The sequence below is a fragment of the Protomyctophum bolini genome (assembly GCF_963924005.1).
Source record: "Protomyctophum bolini genome assembly, chromosome: 3".
NCBI classification, from domain to species: Eukaryota; Metazoa; Chordata; class Actinopteri; order Myctophiformes; family Myctophidae; genus Protomyctophum; species Protomyctophum bolini.
The window spans coordinates 17,125,650-17,142,716 of record NC_137864.1 but is presented as its reverse complement, the minus strand read 5'-3'; the positions used below and the strand labels follow the sequence as shown (position 1 = coordinate 17,142,716).

At 43.3% G+C, this 17,067-nt stretch overlaps 1 protein-coding gene across 2 annotated transcripts in view; it reads left to right on the top strand.

Annotated features, from left to right (window-relative positions):
* Positions 1-1,782: 1,782 nt before the first annotated feature.
* The window catches only part of cpz (carboxypeptidase Z), a 15,702-nt gene continuing 417 nt past the window's right edge, over positions 1,783-17,067 (top strand). Inside the window, exons 1-13 of one of the 2 annotated variants that reach the window (XM_080759224.1) lie at positions 1,783-2,067; positions 2,785-2,817; positions 4,487-4,538; positions 5,472-5,794; positions 7,315-7,530; positions 8,647-8,843; positions 10,666-10,827; positions 11,554-11,712; positions 12,642-12,777; positions 13,432-13,571; positions 14,329-14,428; positions 14,762-14,907; positions 15,714-17,067. The exon at positions 15,714-17,067 is cut by the window's right edge and continues 417 nt beyond it. In XM_080759224.1, the coding sequence (XP_080615350.1) occupies positions 1,968-2,067; positions 2,785-2,817; positions 4,487-4,538; positions 5,472-5,794; positions 7,315-7,530; positions 8,647-8,843; positions 10,666-10,827; positions 11,554-11,712; positions 12,642-12,777; positions 13,432-13,571; positions 14,329-14,428; positions 14,762-14,907; positions 15,714-15,938 (1,989 nt within the window). In that variant the 5' untranslated portion in view covers positions 1,783-1,967 and the 3' untranslated portion in view covers positions 15,939-17,067. Of the gene's footprint in view, positions 2,068-2,784; positions 2,818-4,486; positions 4,539-5,471; positions 5,795-7,314; positions 7,531-8,646; positions 8,883-10,665; positions 10,828-11,553; positions 11,713-12,641; positions 12,778-13,431; positions 13,572-14,328; positions 14,429-14,761; positions 14,908-15,713 lie in introns of both variants that reach the window. The other variant, XM_080759223.1, reaches the window with a different exon arrangement.

Sequence of the window (17,067 nt, the reverse complement as noted above, 5' to 3'; positions counted from 1 at the left end):
CTACTTGGCAGTGGTGTAAAGTAACAATTACATGTGCTGTAATTTAGTAGCACTTTGAGGTATTTGTACATTACTTGAGTATTTCCAATATACAATAGCCTACTTTTACTTCTACTTCACTACATCTTGGATCCAAATATTGTACTTTTGAAATGGGACAGTCTGCATAATGAGTAGCTACTTTACCTTTGCTACTTTTAGTGGCTACATCTTTATGCCAATAGGCCTACCTTTTTTTTTTTAACTTTTACTCAAGTACATCTCGAGCACATTTTAAGAAATGTAAGAAAATGTAAGAAAGAAAGTAAGAAATGTGAGTAAGGCAACTAAGCCTACTATTTATTTATATCACTACCTACTTTGGATGGCTTTTTCCGTCTACATAACATCTCCCTGGTACAATCAGGGGTTTTCAACAGGTGGTCCGTGGACCACTGGTGGTCCATGGAGGTATTGCATGTGGTCCCTGACCATACATTTAGTGATGTAGGATTTGTTGATTTTTTTTGGCCAGGTGAAACCCGGCTTATGATCGCTGCTCCTGGCTATGAGGACCTTTGCGCGACCTAGTCCTGATTGGCTGGCTGAGTCTGACCCCATACTCTGAAACGTCGCTCCTCATCCACTCTCTAGATATATTATCACTCTATCTATGGTCTCAACCCAGAGTCTGTAACGCTGCAGCAAAGGGAGGACAGATGCACACAACGGAGAACATGTGTTTTTTATTTTCTTTCCACTAGTTGAGAAACCGTGAACTGAATGACCTGGTGACCTATGATGATCAAGATCATCCATCCAGCCTACAGTCACTGACAAGTTGGAGGTCAAGAAATGTAACAAAAAAAGGGAGTTACAATCTCAAGAGGGAGAATTGCACTGGATTGTCTGGTTGAGTCATTATTAGGAAATTATTAGTAGTCAATGGGCCATTGGTTGAGAAACAGTGGGATGTTGTATCATATACACATGGGATGCATAGCAGCATGTGTGTTACAAAAGCTCTAATCTTATAGCCCATGTCCTCAGCCATGTGACCCAACACAACAGTGGTCCCCAGGTTGAAATCGTCTTGTCTCACCACAAAAAAAAAAATCATTATGTTGTCTCTTTGGTGCAAATATGAATTAAAGTTTACATTATTAAACTAAAGCCAGCTGCCTAGCTTTCTTCTTATATTGGCCTATATGCGAATGCTTCAAACGGCTGCAAGGCATAAAGCATTCCACGTACGCACGCATCCAACACACACAAGCCGTGTTTCTTCCCTGATGTGGCACAGCATGGGGTCCTCTAGTTTGCAGTGAAATATGATAGCTAGTGGTGTAAAGTAAGAAAGTACATCTATACCTAAGTAGGCCTACTGCATACTTAAGTACAATTTTGAGGTGCATTGCATAATACTTCCAAGCAATACTTTTACTTCTACTCTATTTCGGAACCAAATATTTTACTTTTACTGCTACATTTATTTGAAAACATTTGTTACTGGTTAGGCTACATTATTACAAAACATAATAGGCTACATCACATTTGCATACATTTCGGCCATTTGAAAATAGCTGATCTATACAAGCTCAACAATGCGTCACATTTGAGAATATTATTTTTAAAATGTTTTTAAATAATGATTGAAAACGAAATGTGTAAAACAAAAATAATAATAAAGGGACCCATAAAAAATAAAATAAAGTGTCCGTGACCCACAAATGGGTCCTGACCCACTGTTTGGGAAACGGTGCTTTAGGCTACTCTGTTAATCTGCTCTCTTGGATCATCACACCAGGGATGCTCCGCGCACTGCGCGCACACAAAGGAGAGATTAAGGTTTCTTCCCTGTGTACTCGTGGGTGGTAGTAAATTACAGGGAACTGAGGGAAGAGAGGAGCTGCCTACAGTATATAGCAGTTCCCCCCACACACACTGCCACATCACACCGCCGTGTGTGTTGACAAGAACTAGACAAGATGCTTGTGGCATTTTCGGCGCTCCTGCTTGTCCTCCTGCAGACGAAAAGTTGGGGTCTCCCGCCGCAGCGACACTGTGACCCACGGGACGACATCTTTGGTAAGGTCAGCTCTAAACGTGCATCATGCGTGCCCAGTTTGATGGTCAAACCCGCGCCGCCCGCCGATCAGCTGTTTAGAACGATGTCTTTGGAAATAGACAGTGCGTTTGGATAAATGGATGCGCAAAAGCATTGCTTTTTAATTTAACCACGATAAAATTTGAGCTTTATTTCCCCTAACTTGATTTTAGTGCCCCTGTCAATGCATGCATGCCGCCTCACCATACAAAACTATAGGTTAGCCTACTTTTAGAGCCTAATAAATAGACAAACTCATGTCTTAGCTATTAGCTTGAAGTCGCTTGAAGTATTATTGTGTTTTTGCGGTAGGTTAGCTACATCATGGGCTAATTCTCAAAGTTAAATATGTAAAACGCAGTTGTTTTTTGTTAATATTATTATTATCTCACAGTGAGAAACTCACTGAGTTTTTATCATTCCCCTAGTGTCGAATGTCATAACTTTGAAGCTGTCGCCACCTAGCGGTATGATTGGGATCCTGCCTAGTAGTAGTTTTTCTCCCTGGCTGAAGTGTGGTCCAGGGACCTTCAGGGTTCCTTGAGTTGAGGGGGTTCCAAATGGACCCTTGCAAGTCTGTAACTGTAGCCTACCAATGGAACCAATTAAAGTGTTTGAGAACTGTATTAGGCTATTGTAATAATCGTTGTTATATGATTTTCTGATATTGGTTTTGCTGATGTTTTTGTATTTCATAGGAAGATGCAGCAACAACGCACCAGAGGAAAAACGTAGGTGGCCACAAACATAATAGTTTATTTGTTTTTTATCATTACATATATAAAATATATTTATTTTTAATGGCTATGCACAAACAATAACTTCCTACTTCCAGCACCCTTCCCTACTTCCTTCACAGGTGTTACCGATGATAGACTAATTATGGCTCTTGTTCCATTTAGTGTACAGTGGTTCTCAAACGTTTCAATTTCAACTCTGAGAGTGTACAAATGGAACCAATATACCCGTCCATCTGTACACTAGCTCTCAGAGTTACACAACCGTACCATTTGGATTTTTGAACCCAGTGAGCACAATAGCAGCACCCTGACTGTTTGACCAGAATGGAACAGTTGAGCTTTCATTAGTATCATCGGTAACACCTGTGAAGGAAGTAGGGAAGGGGCCCAGAAGCAAGATAGGCCTATATTAAATGGAGGTAAGGTCACCGACATCATTTTTGCTATCACGCAATTCCAGACGGCAGATTCGTCGCACCATTGGAGACAAACTGCACCCGGAAGTTCGTCAGAATGCACTGGAGTCAATGAGAGCTCAGTGACCAGCTCATGAACAAACACTATTTCTGAATGACTGAGATCTTTTGTAAAGTAATCATTTCTGGCAAACACATTGTCTGCTGTGTTGCTTTTCGATGTGTACACTGTGTAATTTTATAGAGGTATCTAAAGAGCAAAAAGTATGTTTCTGAACGTGCCGGGTATCGCGAGACTGCCCACCGTTTCCTGTCTGGCAGCCAAATCTCGCGAGACCCCCGGGACAGAAACGATACCTGCTGCTGTTTAAATCCTCAAATAAAATGATGTACTGTGCACTCTGTGCACATCGAAAAGCAACTGATTAGAAAACAAACTGTGATATGTCTTCTTTTATATGCCTGAACCGATTATATGACAAAGGTCTCAATGGTTCATAAATAATGTTTGTTATGAGCTGGTCCAGCTTCCTCCATTCACTGCTTTGTATACATGTCACTTCCTGTGCAAGATTTGGCTCCCATGAAAGCGTCATGGCGCTGTGCAGTCACATGACCATGACACTTCCTTCTCTAATTTTCCTTGCTCAGAAGTAGGAAGAGTTATTGTGTGTATAGACTCGGCCTATTTGAAAGATTAGAGCTTTAATTTATCCTCCAATGGGCCTTGATTCATACTCCAGCTTTATGTGATAACAAAGGTGACCACCGAAAACTACAACATGACGTCACGCCGTGGTGATAAGCCACTCATCGCTGCTCACCCCAACACATCTCTGTTTTTACTAACCACCGAAAATGTGAGTAGCTTATCACCTAAATCTGGAGTATGAATAGGCCTTTATAGTCTTTAGACCCTAACTGTGAGACCTCCCGTGGGCAAATACCAAGTGTCCCTGCAAGATGCAACAGGCCTCCCCCTGCACATACTGTAGTTAGACTGTCAACGGAACTCTGCTTGTTTTCACTGAATATTCGCCAATGATGACATCATGCCCAGTATAGAGACAGGAGGGTTAGTGTGGTTAAAGACAACCACAACGCTCTCTTATACTCAAATCAAAGGTTTCACTATTTGTTTGTTTTAAGTATGACAGAAGTCAGACAAGGGAAGGGACCAATAAATCCCTTTAATTGAGTGTGCAATTATCTACCCCTCTCTCTCTCTCTCTCTCTCTCTACAGCCACATGTACAGACGTGAACCTGGGCTACTGTAATGACTTGGATTACACCAGGTGGGTCACACATGTTATGCTTCAGTTTATCATTGTCTCCATCAGCCGAAGGCATGGGGAGAGTATGTTTTGCACTCCGTCCGTGTGTGTGTGTCCGTGTGTGTGTGTCCGTGTTTGTGTGTCCGTGTTTGTGTCCGTCTGCGTACAGCTAATCTCCGGCACCGTCGGCCTGGTCGATGCCACATGCGCATGCGGTCGAACATGCGCTGCTCCGTGCTTGTGGTTATACAGTAGGTTAGGTTTTGAGGTAGGTTGTCGGACCAATAGTAGTGCAATAAACAGACACAAAAACATGTTTACATTACTCCGACACATTTTGTCCAAACATCACAAACACTATTATCCTGGTGGAGACCTGTGCGCCCAGGCGCACTTTTTGTAGTTGCCAATGAAATGGCAATGTTCAGCAGTCGATCTATTTATCCTGTAACGCAGTGGTTTTCAACAGTGGTGTAAAGTACATTTACTTAAGTACTGTACTTAAATAGGTATTTGTTCTTTACCTGAGTACCCTCCACTATATTTCAGAGGCAAATATTGTAATCTTACTCCACTACATTTATTTGAAAACATTTGTTACTAGTTACTTTGTCAATTTGGATTATTACAAAACATGTACATCAAACACAACATTATATACATTTTGGCCATTTGAAAATAACCAATCTACAAGGTTGTAGAAGAGCTTGTAGATCTGCTATTTTCATTTTTTTTTAAATACATTTGAAACATGAAATGGGACATTATGCTGCATAGTGAGTACTTTCTGCTATTGGTACTTTAAGTTAAGTATTATGCCAATACTTTTGTACATTTTGAATTCCGGACTTTTACTTGTATAACAGAGTATTTGTATAATTGCAGTATTGATACTTTTACTGAAGTAAAACATTTTTCTCCCACCACCGCTCAAATAATGGCCTCCTCCTCCAGAACCATGTTCCCCAACATCCTGGGCCACCGCACTCAGGTGGAGGCGGAGTCCGGAGCGGAGTACCTCCTGCTGAGCGTCATCCACGGCCTGCTCAACGGCGAGTGCTCCCCCGACATCCGCCTGGTGGGCTGCTCCGTGCTCGCCCCGCGCTGCCAGGGCGACAGGATCGTCAAGCCCTGCCGCAGCACGTGTGACGAGCTGAGGAAGGACTGCGCGCACGCCTTCGAGTCCATCAAGATGGCCTGGCCCTACTTCCTGGACTGCGACCGCTTCTTTACCAGCGCAGAGGAGGGCTGCTACGACCCCCTGGCTGGCCTGAAAGGTAAGGTTAAAGCCTCATTTATACTAACCTCGCATAGCCAGCCTTCATCTGCCTTTGCAATTGTGGGAGGACTTCACAGTGGTGACGAGCCAACCAGATTCGTCTGGAACCAGGTTATAACCAACCAGGACCCAGTATGCAAATATGGGGCTTCTCGCCACTTGCCCTACACACTTGCCCTCGATATGCGCGTTCACGGGAGGCTGCGCCATATTAAGTGTCGTCCGAAACCAAGCAGCCTTGAGTGGAAGTGGCTTATAAAGCCCTCAAGAGCGAGTCTGTGCCGATCTAGACTCGATAGCCTTGTGCAGCCCTGGTCTCTGTCCGCATGGAAACCGCAACCTACAAATGTAAGTACCACAACAAATAATTGATAAATAAACTCCTCCTAAACAATCTTCATCTGATGCAGAATGGACAACGCTCCAACTGATGTTCACAAGGGCTCTTTATTTACCCCACCGTGAAAAACTATAAATGAAACCACACAAACAAACAACTTTTAACAATGATTCATAAACACCATGGATGTATTTTTGACAGTCACGCTGTATTTCCTTTTTCCATATTAATGAAATCCACATGTCACACAAACCTACACGATGCAATGCAATATAACTGTACAAACAAAATAACAGGTAACACAATTGCATGATGGTAACAATGGCAACGAATGGTGTCTGTTTCCCGTTTCTGCACAAGGAGGGAGCGAGTGTATTTCCAAACAGTTTTTTATACCCAGCACCCTAATCAAGGGAACTTGATTCAGCTGGAGGGGCACTTCCTGACGAGGGAACCTCCCGAGAGCACTTCAAGTCAAGGGACTGGTTTCATAAGTCCCTGCGACATACTAGCGGCATGTCCACGGGGTGTACTACATCAAGCTGCCTCACGGTACAGAAACAGGAGATAGGCTCCTGCCCCTATGGGCCTCATGGCTCGGCAAGGCTTACTTTTGGAGGGGCTTGTGCCCCTCCAATGCTTGGCTTTTGTTTGTTTAGCGTACTAATGACGACGTTAGACATAATGTGGCCAGTATATATATCTTGTGACTGGTTTTGTTTTATACAATTACACTATAAAATCAACATTCCCCCTCAAAAATCAGCATGCCTCCCTGTGATGTCATGTTGCAGCCAATTAAGTATGGACTTAAACAAAGGCACCCCACAGTTCACACAAGTGTGATCTTTGAGGGCCGCCAGGGGTGTGTGTGTGTGTGTAGTGTGTACCACGGAAATTATTTGATTGGCTGAGCACAGAATGTGATGTATGATGAATGATATATGATGTTAGAGCGCCCCTCACTTCACACATTTCCCCTATATGACTGTTTCGCTCCACAACAAGGACTGATTTTTGATGCGTCGTGCTTCTAAATTCAGCAAGTGACACATTGTTGTACAATCAGTTTTTCTCCCTGCCCTGGTGTACTTTCCCCCCCTGTCTCTCTCCACCACTCACTGTGCTCTTTCTGCTTGCCATGCATATATAATTATATATTCCCTCCTTTCCTCCAGCCAGGCAGGAGCGAGCCATGTCCAGCATCTCTCCGGAAGAGCCCAGCACCATCATCCAGTTCATCTACACGTCCAACGCCCACATGAACAGCCTGCTGAAGCGAACGGCGGCCAAGTGCTCCCACATCTCGCACGTCTACAGCATCGGACGCAGCGTGGAGGGCAGGGACCTGCTGGCCATCGAGTTCTCCGGCAACCCTGGACAGCATGACCTACGTGAGTGTCCATCAGTCCATGTGTGCCGTATACATTATAGGGATAGATAGACAAGCATACCACCAAACGACCAATCTGGGAACCCATCGGCAAACAATTGCAGATGGGTTTCTTTAGCTCAGAATCTGTTCTTGAGAGATTATCAAACGACTGAACAAACTTTCATTTCAGAGTTTAATATACCGAGTTATTTTCCGTTATTGTACCTGTATATCCCCATCAGTCTTCCCCTCCCTCTTAGTTATTCACATCCTCTTCATATTCTCTCCCCTTTCTTACTTTCATCGATGTCCTCTACCCATCCTTGCTTTCATTCATGTCCTCTGCCCTCCCCTTTCCCTTTTTGCCTTATAATGATAGTACCTATGCAAATGCATTTGTTTTGTAGATGTTGTAAATGTTTTATGCTTGTAGAATTTCTCCCAATGCGTCGCGATGTGACACATTGTGAGCTTGTAGATCTGCTATTTTTAAAACATTATACATTTGAAAACTTGAAATGGGACACTCTGCAAGAGTCTGCATAGTGAGTACCGTACTTTTTACTTTTGGTAGTACATTTTGATGCCGGCACTTTTGTACTTTTACTCAAGTACATTTTGAATTCTGGACTTTTACTTGTAACAAAGTAGTTCAGTCTACATTGCAGTATTGATACTTTTACGTAAGTCACCACTGCCTACAGTATATCCACGATTGATGAAAATCTCTTCCATCTCTCCATGCACACACATCTCTCTATCCCTGCTCTCACCACCCACCCACCCACCCATCCTTTCCCTGCTCTCACCACCACCCACCCATCCTTTCCCTGCTCTCACCACCACCCACCCATCCTTTCCCTGCTCTCACCACCACCCACCCATCCTTTCCCTGCTCTCACCACCCACCCACCCATCCTTTCCCTGCTCTCACCACCACCCACCCATCCTTTCCCTGCTCTCACCACCCACCCACCCATCATTTCCCTGCTCTCACCACCACCCACCCATCCTTTCCCTGCTCTCACCACCACCCACCCATCCTTTCCCTGCTCTCACCACCACCCACCCATCCTTTCCCTGCTCTCACCACCACCCACCCACCCATCCATCCTCATTCCTCACTACTGTGTAGTGGAGCCGGAGATCAAGCTGGTGGGCAACATGCATGGCAACGAGGTGCTGGGCCGCCAGCTGCTCCTCTACCTGGCCCAGTACCTGTGCTCCGAGTACAGGCTGGGCAACCAGCGGGTCCAGGCCCTCGTCAACAACACCCGCATCCACATCCTGGCCTCCATGAACCCAGACGGCTACGAGCTGGCCGCCTCAGAGGTAGAGGATAGAAATGACCCGGAGTTCAGCGAACAGGAAGTAAATATTGATAAAGAAAAAAAGACAAACCGCCATTATCCGCTCCCGTTTTTTCCGGCTTTCTGTCCCGACTGGTGGTGATGGTGGTGGTGGTGTCCGTGGAGTTGACTTATGGGCTTTCTTTGGGTGGAATTCGTGTTCTGAATTTGTTTCATGGCTCTCCCACTACCAGATAACCCAAACCACAAACAAACGGAGGATAAAGGTTTATAAGGAGAAACACCATCGAATGGTGTCTACCAGAAACACACCCAAAAAAGGTTTACACTTTAAAAATAATAATAAATTGCATTATACTGCACATTATACTGTAGTTAGTTATATTTAGCTAGCTGGCAGTGGGAGAGCTGTTCTGTCTTCACTCTGTTTTCAACTAAGGAATGCTAGGTCTACTCTAATCATCACTTTAATGGTGCATAGAAGCCACTGTGGAAGAAATCCACCCGACCACTTACATTTTTACGGCATGTATTTTGAGTAGCTAATCTTGCTGGACTTGATCAGCGCCTGCAGTTCTTGTGCACGGTGCCAGTACTGTAGGTCAACTCCGCAACATTTTCTTTCACATATGTTTTTCATTTTTTGCGGGGGAAATATTTAACTGTAATTTTATAATGGGAGGTTAAAGGGACTACGATTGGGCTGCAAAGTCATCATACACCATTGATGCTTCACAGATGGACTGGCGTCACATACACCGGCCATGTGACGTCTGCAATGCTCACTGGAATTAGAATTTGGATCAGATAGTAATAATAATATTAATATAAATATAGGAACCATAATAGCAATAAAGCAATAAAGAAAAGAAAACGATACGCAATATGCACAATAAGCCATAGAATCACTGATATAAGACCATGCAAATAACAAATGAGCACTTTAAATAGCAGGCTGTGGATGACACTCAGCAGGTTCTCAGCAGGAGGTACTCATGGATTAAAGCAAGTCTAGACGCATAAGGATAACAATAGTAATGTCATGCAGTGTGTGCTCATTCCAAACCTATGGGTATTTGTAGTGGGGACGGCACGATAGGAAACGAAAATTACATGTCAAAATTGTTTTGGCGAATATAATTGCGATTAACGATATTATCGTGATAATAAAAAAATGTGCTTAAAAAGTTAAATGTCACTTTTGTTTAACCACTTGAACCCCCGGTATCCCTATTCTGGGGGAGGGACGTTCGCCATAAATAGCCGATCTACAAGCTCACAAAGTGTTGCGTTTGCAACCCACTGTGAGCTTGTAGGTCGACGAGAGGGGTTTAAGTGGTACTGAATTTGCAGCTCAAGAAAAGCTAATTCATCCTAGCACAATGACGGAGGACAATTTCACAATAAATCTCTGCGACACAACAATGTGAGCATTCTTTTATCACAATAAACTATTATAACAATTATTGTCCCATCCATGATTTGTAGATGAATAGCCAATACAGTTACCAGCTTCTTATCTTCTTATCTATTTATTTGGATCTCATTCTCATGACGGATACATGGCCTTGTTGTCTCAACATCAGTTAATCATAGCATTAACCAACACAATCTAACACGGTCTGCCCTTTAATATTAATGTCTAATACTCACATACGTTTCTCAATATTTGCTTCCCTGAACTACGCATTTGCTAATCACTAATATCCACTACGAGCACTGTCATTATCATCAATATCATTAATATTATTAATCAATTAATCCAATCACTTAACAATTCCATCCCATCGTCCCTGTTCGCCAAGTCACCCTACTAACGATCTGTTTGAATCCAACCATTTCAGGGTCACTTGTTGAACGGTTGGACCAACGGTCGAACCAATGCTCAGAATTTAGATCTGAATCGCAACTTCCCGGACCTCACCTCGGTCCTCTATCGGAACCGGCGCAGCAGGTACTACCGGACCGACCACGTTCCCATCCCTGACAACTACTGGTTTGGCAAGGTAAGAGGGTGGCAGTGGTTGGTGTAAAGTAGTGGTTTTCAACCCTTTTCATATCAAGGCCCATATTCGGGCCCATATTTGAGCCACGGACCACCATTTGATGCCTCTCAGTCTTAGACACCGTTAGAATATTTTGTTGTCGTTGGATAAGATTTTGTCCACAATTCCATGCTGTATTTTCGTACCATAAGGAGAGAGATAACAGGCAAAATTTTGATCAAAATAACAATTCTTTTAAAATGAAGTAATGCAGTAATGCAGATTTTTAACAATGATTCTCTTGAGTTAAAGATTTAAAGATTGTACATTTCCTCAAGCAGATTTTGAATTCTGGACTTTTACTTGTAACGGAGTATTTCTGCATTGCAGTGCATATTTTTCACCACAGGAGTTGGTTGTGTCTTACACTCAGGCATATTTTGGTCAGAGCCATCTAATAGAAGAGTTGCGATATTGAGGGGGCAGAAAACAGCACGGTCACGTGGTTCATGTACTCGTGCGAGCCCATAGACGCCAATGCATTCCGTAAACGTCCGGTTGTCCCCATTCAATACTTCCGGTTGTCCCCATTCAATAGAAGTCTATGTAGAAGAGCCGCCCGACATTGGACTGGCCCCATGAAGTGAATGGAGTTTGCGTAACTCTGTCTTACTCTATGGCTCTGATTGTGGTATACTAAACTGGGGGAGGGTGTAACTATTTGCACTTCCCCATTCTGGTCCGTAGGTGGCACCAGAGACCTTTGCAGTGATGAAGTGGATCAGGTCACTGCCGTTTGTCCAGTCTGCCAGCCTCCATGGAGGGGAGCTAGTGGTCTCCTACCCGTTTGACTTCTCCAAGCACCCACAGGAGGAGAGGATGTTCTCACCCACGCCCGATGAACAGGTAAAGCCTCATCTACTAAAACAAGTACTCAATTGTTGTACTTAATTAAAAGTATCAATACTACAAAATGTACTTAATACGTAAATGGATAGATGGATGGGTGGGTGGGTGGGTGCATGGATGGATGGATGGGTGGGTGGGTGGGTGGGTGGGTGGTTGCATGGATGGATGGATGGATGGATGGATGGATGGGTGGGCGGGTGGTTGCATGGATGGATGGATGGATGGGTGGGTGGGTGGTTGCATGGATGGATGGATGGATGGATGGATGGATGGATGGATGGGTGGGTGGGTGGGTGGGTGGTTGCATGGATGGATGGATGGATGGATGGATGGATGGATGGATGGATGGATGGGTGGGTGTGTGGGTGGGTCGATGGATGGATACATGCATTTTGGTAGAAAACAATGTCAAAAATCAAGAGGTTTATTTGTCACTACTACACTATACGGGTACCAGCAGTGAAATGCTAGTGTGTGGCAAGAGCTCCAATATAGCAACTTGTTGTGGAGATTGAGAGATATTTGAAATGGAAAGTAATTGTACTTTTTTTGTAGATAATCTTACATACAGGGGCGTCATTTGGGGTTATTCTATATTCATATTGTCCCCAACTTTTCATCTTTTCGTCGATGCTTGTCCATCTACATCTACATCTACATGTAACAAGTGTTATAATTTAGATAAGCATTTTATTGTATGCAACCATTCATTTATTAACCACTTTCAACATCTACAAGCTCTCAACACATTGCCAACTTTCCAAGCGACGCGTTGAGAGCTTGTAGATCCACTATTTTACTTGTAGATCCACCATTTCCACAATTTAGAAATGGGGCTTAAGTGACAAGTGTACTTTTTTTTTTGCCACCTCCTATTTATTTCTGACATTACGCGTCTGCTCACTGCTTCCATACCTGTGTATTAGGCTTTCAAGCAGCTGGCTCGGACCTACGCAGACGCCCACACCACCATGTCCAACAACGACACAGAGCGCTGCGGAGCGTCCTTCTACAGAACCAGGGGGATCATCAACGGAGCCCTGTGGTACAGCTTCGCTGGAGGTGAGATTATAGAACAGAACCAGATCATCAACGGAGCCCTGTGGTACAGCTTCACTGGAGGTGAGATTATAGAACAGAACCAGATCATCAACAGAGCCCTGTGGTACAGCTTCACTGGAGGTGAGATTAGAACAGGACCAGATCATCAACAGAGCCCTGTGGTACAGCTTCACTGGAGGTGAGATTATAGAACAGAACCAGATCATCAACAGAGCCCTGTGGTACAGCTTCACTGGAGGTGAGATTAGAGCAGAACTGCAGAATGGAAGGTTCAACCACCCGACACGCGACCAAACCGTCCAGACACTTTGAAGCCATGATGCTAATCCTGTTTGCCCGAACCATCTCTGAGGTGATCAGTTTGCTTTGATATATATAGGGCTGTCCGACATTATTGGCCTTCCGATATTCTCGGAAAATATTGTTATCGGTACTTTTAATGAATACAAAATTCTCCCGAATTCATGATATGGCATAATGTGTTAATTCCACGATATTCCGCATATATCAGTATCGGTTCATATCGGTATCGGAAATTAGAAGTTGGACAATATCGGGATATCGGATATCGGCAAAAAAGTCAATACTATCTTCAAACACCCCCTGCCCCCCCCCCCCCCCCTCTCTCTCTCCGTCTGTATGTCTCTCTCCCAGGTATGTCAGACTTCAACTACCTCCACACCAACTGTCTGGAGATCACGGTGGAGCTGGGCTGTGACAAGTTTCCCTCCGAGGCCGAGCTCTATCCCGAGTGGAAGAGGAACAAGGAGGCTCTGCTCAGCTTCATGGAGTCTGTGAGTGTTTGTTCCTTATGATGCTTATAATTATGCTTATAATTATGATCCTTGATGACTACCGTATTTCTTGACTATGTATTGGATGTATCACTGCATGTGTTAATTGTTCTCGCTTACTGTAAATCGCTCTGGATTAAGAGCGTCTGCTAAAACAAAATGCCTGAGGCGCAGAATGACTGGAATGCAAGCCGGCTCGGTATCAGGACTGTAGATATTGCATAATAATTATTAACATCATCGCTGCATGGTGTTACTATTATGCAGTGTTGATTTTGACAACAGATTTTAATTTAGTATTAGTCTTTTGAATAAAATTCCATTTAGTTTTAGTCACATTTTAGACATTTGACTAATTTGACTAAAGCTACAGTTAGATTTAGTATTGTGAGCGTTGTAGATCTGCTATTGTCGGAGAGTGACACAACCAAGCTTAAACTGACCTTTCTTTTAGTTCTACTGGATCTCTTCTCCGCTAGTCCCTCCCTAACATTTTAGTCTAGTTTTTATTTGTTGACAAAATTGTCAATGTAGTCTTAGTTTTAATCATCATAGATTAGTTTTTATTTAGTTTTTGTTTAGTTTTCGTCAGTGAAAAAGAGCAGAACATTTTCTGTCTCGTTGAAATCAACCCTGCATTATGACCATTTCACATGAAAACAAAATATTTTATCTGCGATTTGATACATTATTAATAATTAAACTCTTCAAAGAGTGAAAAGTGAGCATCTGTGTTGATGTCCTTGACCACATGCAGGTCCACCGCGGGATCAAGGGACTGGTGAAGGACCAGGATGGCGTTGGGATCAAAGGAGCCGTCATTTCTGTCAGGGGAATCCGAAAAGACGTCACCACGGGTAAGGAGCACCATTCAGTTTAATCGAGGTGGACGGGTGGGAAATTTGGTATATACTGTAGTCTCTTTTTATTGGCATAAAATATTGTCTATATACATGAATCCACTTGCTGACCGGCTGTTGGTATTGGGCAATCTTTTTTATAGGGGTTTCTTGCGACCCTATACCATTAACATCCTATGGCAGGCAAAAATGTTAAACTTTCATTTTGCTTTAAGTAGCATGTGACATGTCTCCAGCTTACAGTTGTAAACTGTATGCTATCCTAGTAATCCCCCTCCCCACATTTCTCTCCGCCCATTTCTCCATCCGTCCATCCCGACCTCTCTCCAGCGGATGACGGAGACTACTGGCGTCTGCTAAACCCTGGTACCCACATCCTGACCGCCTCGGCCAAGGGCTTCAACAAGATTAGCAAGAGGATCTATCTGCCTCACAACATGGACAGGGCAGGGCGCGTCGACTTTGAATTGAGGAAGGTATGGAACCACAATGTGTTGCTTGACCTGACGGAGATGTTATAGTTACATCCAAACGTTGTTGTTTTTGCTGAATAAAGATGAATAAAGGCTTTAACTGTCCGAGTTTGCTCCAGTGCCTAATGCTTGCACCGGGCCAGCCTACAACAGGCTTGAGGGCGCGGTGGAACCCCCTTAAGCACTATTTCTTGCTTAATATTGACAAAACCCTGTTTGATTTGATTCTTCACAAGTACTTTCTACTTTTGGTACTTTTAAGTAGATTTGATACCTACAGTATAGAGCAGAGCAATAATTCCCAATTTATTTTTCCCATAGGCGTTTCAAAAAGTATTTATTTAAACTAAAGACATTTAAGCCCCGGACAAACCGAACAAATTGTAACATGAGTACTTCTACATTGCAGTATTAATACCTTAATTAATAGCCCTGCCCTTTTACCCGGCTGTAAAACAACTGCCCTCTCCAGACCACGAATGCAGCATTTACTATGGTAAAATAAATGCAAATGCCACTTTCCATCCCATGCCGGACGGCAGCATTCAGGAGAATTGTGTTTATTTCCGAAGTCTCCTGAACTTGAACACAGTATTTTGTTTAGAAATCCATGTCGTTACACGCATCTCCACTAGCTCCAAGAGTGCTGGGTTGCGCCCCGAAAATAGCAGATCTACAAGCTCACAACGTGTCGTAGCGCGACGCGTTGTGAGCTTGTAGATCTGCTATTTTCGCTATTTTTGTCCAAAAGTGCCCTCTTACGGGATTTCAGCCCCTGCCCCTCTAACTCTCTGCACGTCCCTGTCCAGGAGCCCATAGAGCCAGACATCAACGATGACCTGTTCCCCACGGTGGATTCGTGGGACCGCTTCGACCCCTACAACCAGTTCCAGAGCCACGGAGAGACGGAGCCGCGGGGAGAGCCGGGCGAACCGGGCGAGCCGGGCCTGGAGCGCCAGGAGAAGCCGTGGTGGTGGAACTACTTCTCCCAGTCCGGTATCAACCCACCTACTTGGCTTCTGCGAAACGTCTAGACCACGTGTTTAACCAAACGTTGTTATTAACTATTATTTTTTTACTTAATCATCCATTAAGACCTGATGTCAAAATTCAAAACATTTCTTCTAAATCATACTCAAAACTATTACATGTGAAGGAACCCCAAACTTATTATGTAATTTGGCCGCGACCCCAATCTGAAAACATATGTTGTTCCAGGGACCCCCCCCCCCCCAAGAAGCAAAGATTTGGGTTAAAAACATTCGCTCTGAAAGAATATATATTCAAAGATTTGCGCAACATTTTCACGATTAAAAAAAATAGCAGATCTACAAGCTCGTAGTGCTGCACTCGGTGCCACGCTATGAGCTTGTAGATCTAGTATAACATAATATAGTATAACATAATGCTTACAATACCATAAGGGGTTCCCACCCTGAATGGGTTAAGTACTGTACTTAATTACAATTTTGAGGTGTTTTTACTGCACTTGAGTGTTCCCAATTTCTAATACTTTTACTTCTACACCACTACACCTCGGATAGTTTTTTATTTTTTTTGATGGCTCCACGTATATCCAACATCCATGGTTCCCATATCACTCAACACAAAATTAAAAGTCAGGCTTCTACTCTGAAAATGTATGTTTATTTATTATTAATATTTTGTGATGCTGCTTAATTAATGCTTATAGAGTTTAGAAAACTTCTAATTGAATGCCAAATAACAGATGTTATATTAAATTGGACTGTTATATAATAATCATAAATATGATTACTAGCCTACGTTCCATTGACTATTAGAAGTAGAATTGTATAGCCTTAAAATAGGCAGTAATAATGCATTGTTACTATTGATAATAACATATAATGCATATATAATTATAAATTCCCTATCATCACAAACTGTAAATGTCAAGGCTGATTAAACACTTGGATTTTTCGGTTACAAAAAACACAAACGTTTTACTTAGACATATGCCTTTGCTGTTGCCACCGACATAGTTATGTGTATTCGCATATTGTGAGGCGTACACATACAGTACACAAACTGGGCAATCAGATATTTGATTGCTATTTATTTAAAATATTTCCTCTAGCGCCCTACAACGTTCTCCGAATCCCCCATGGCCACGCTGAGAAACACCAGTCTAGACGGGAGCAT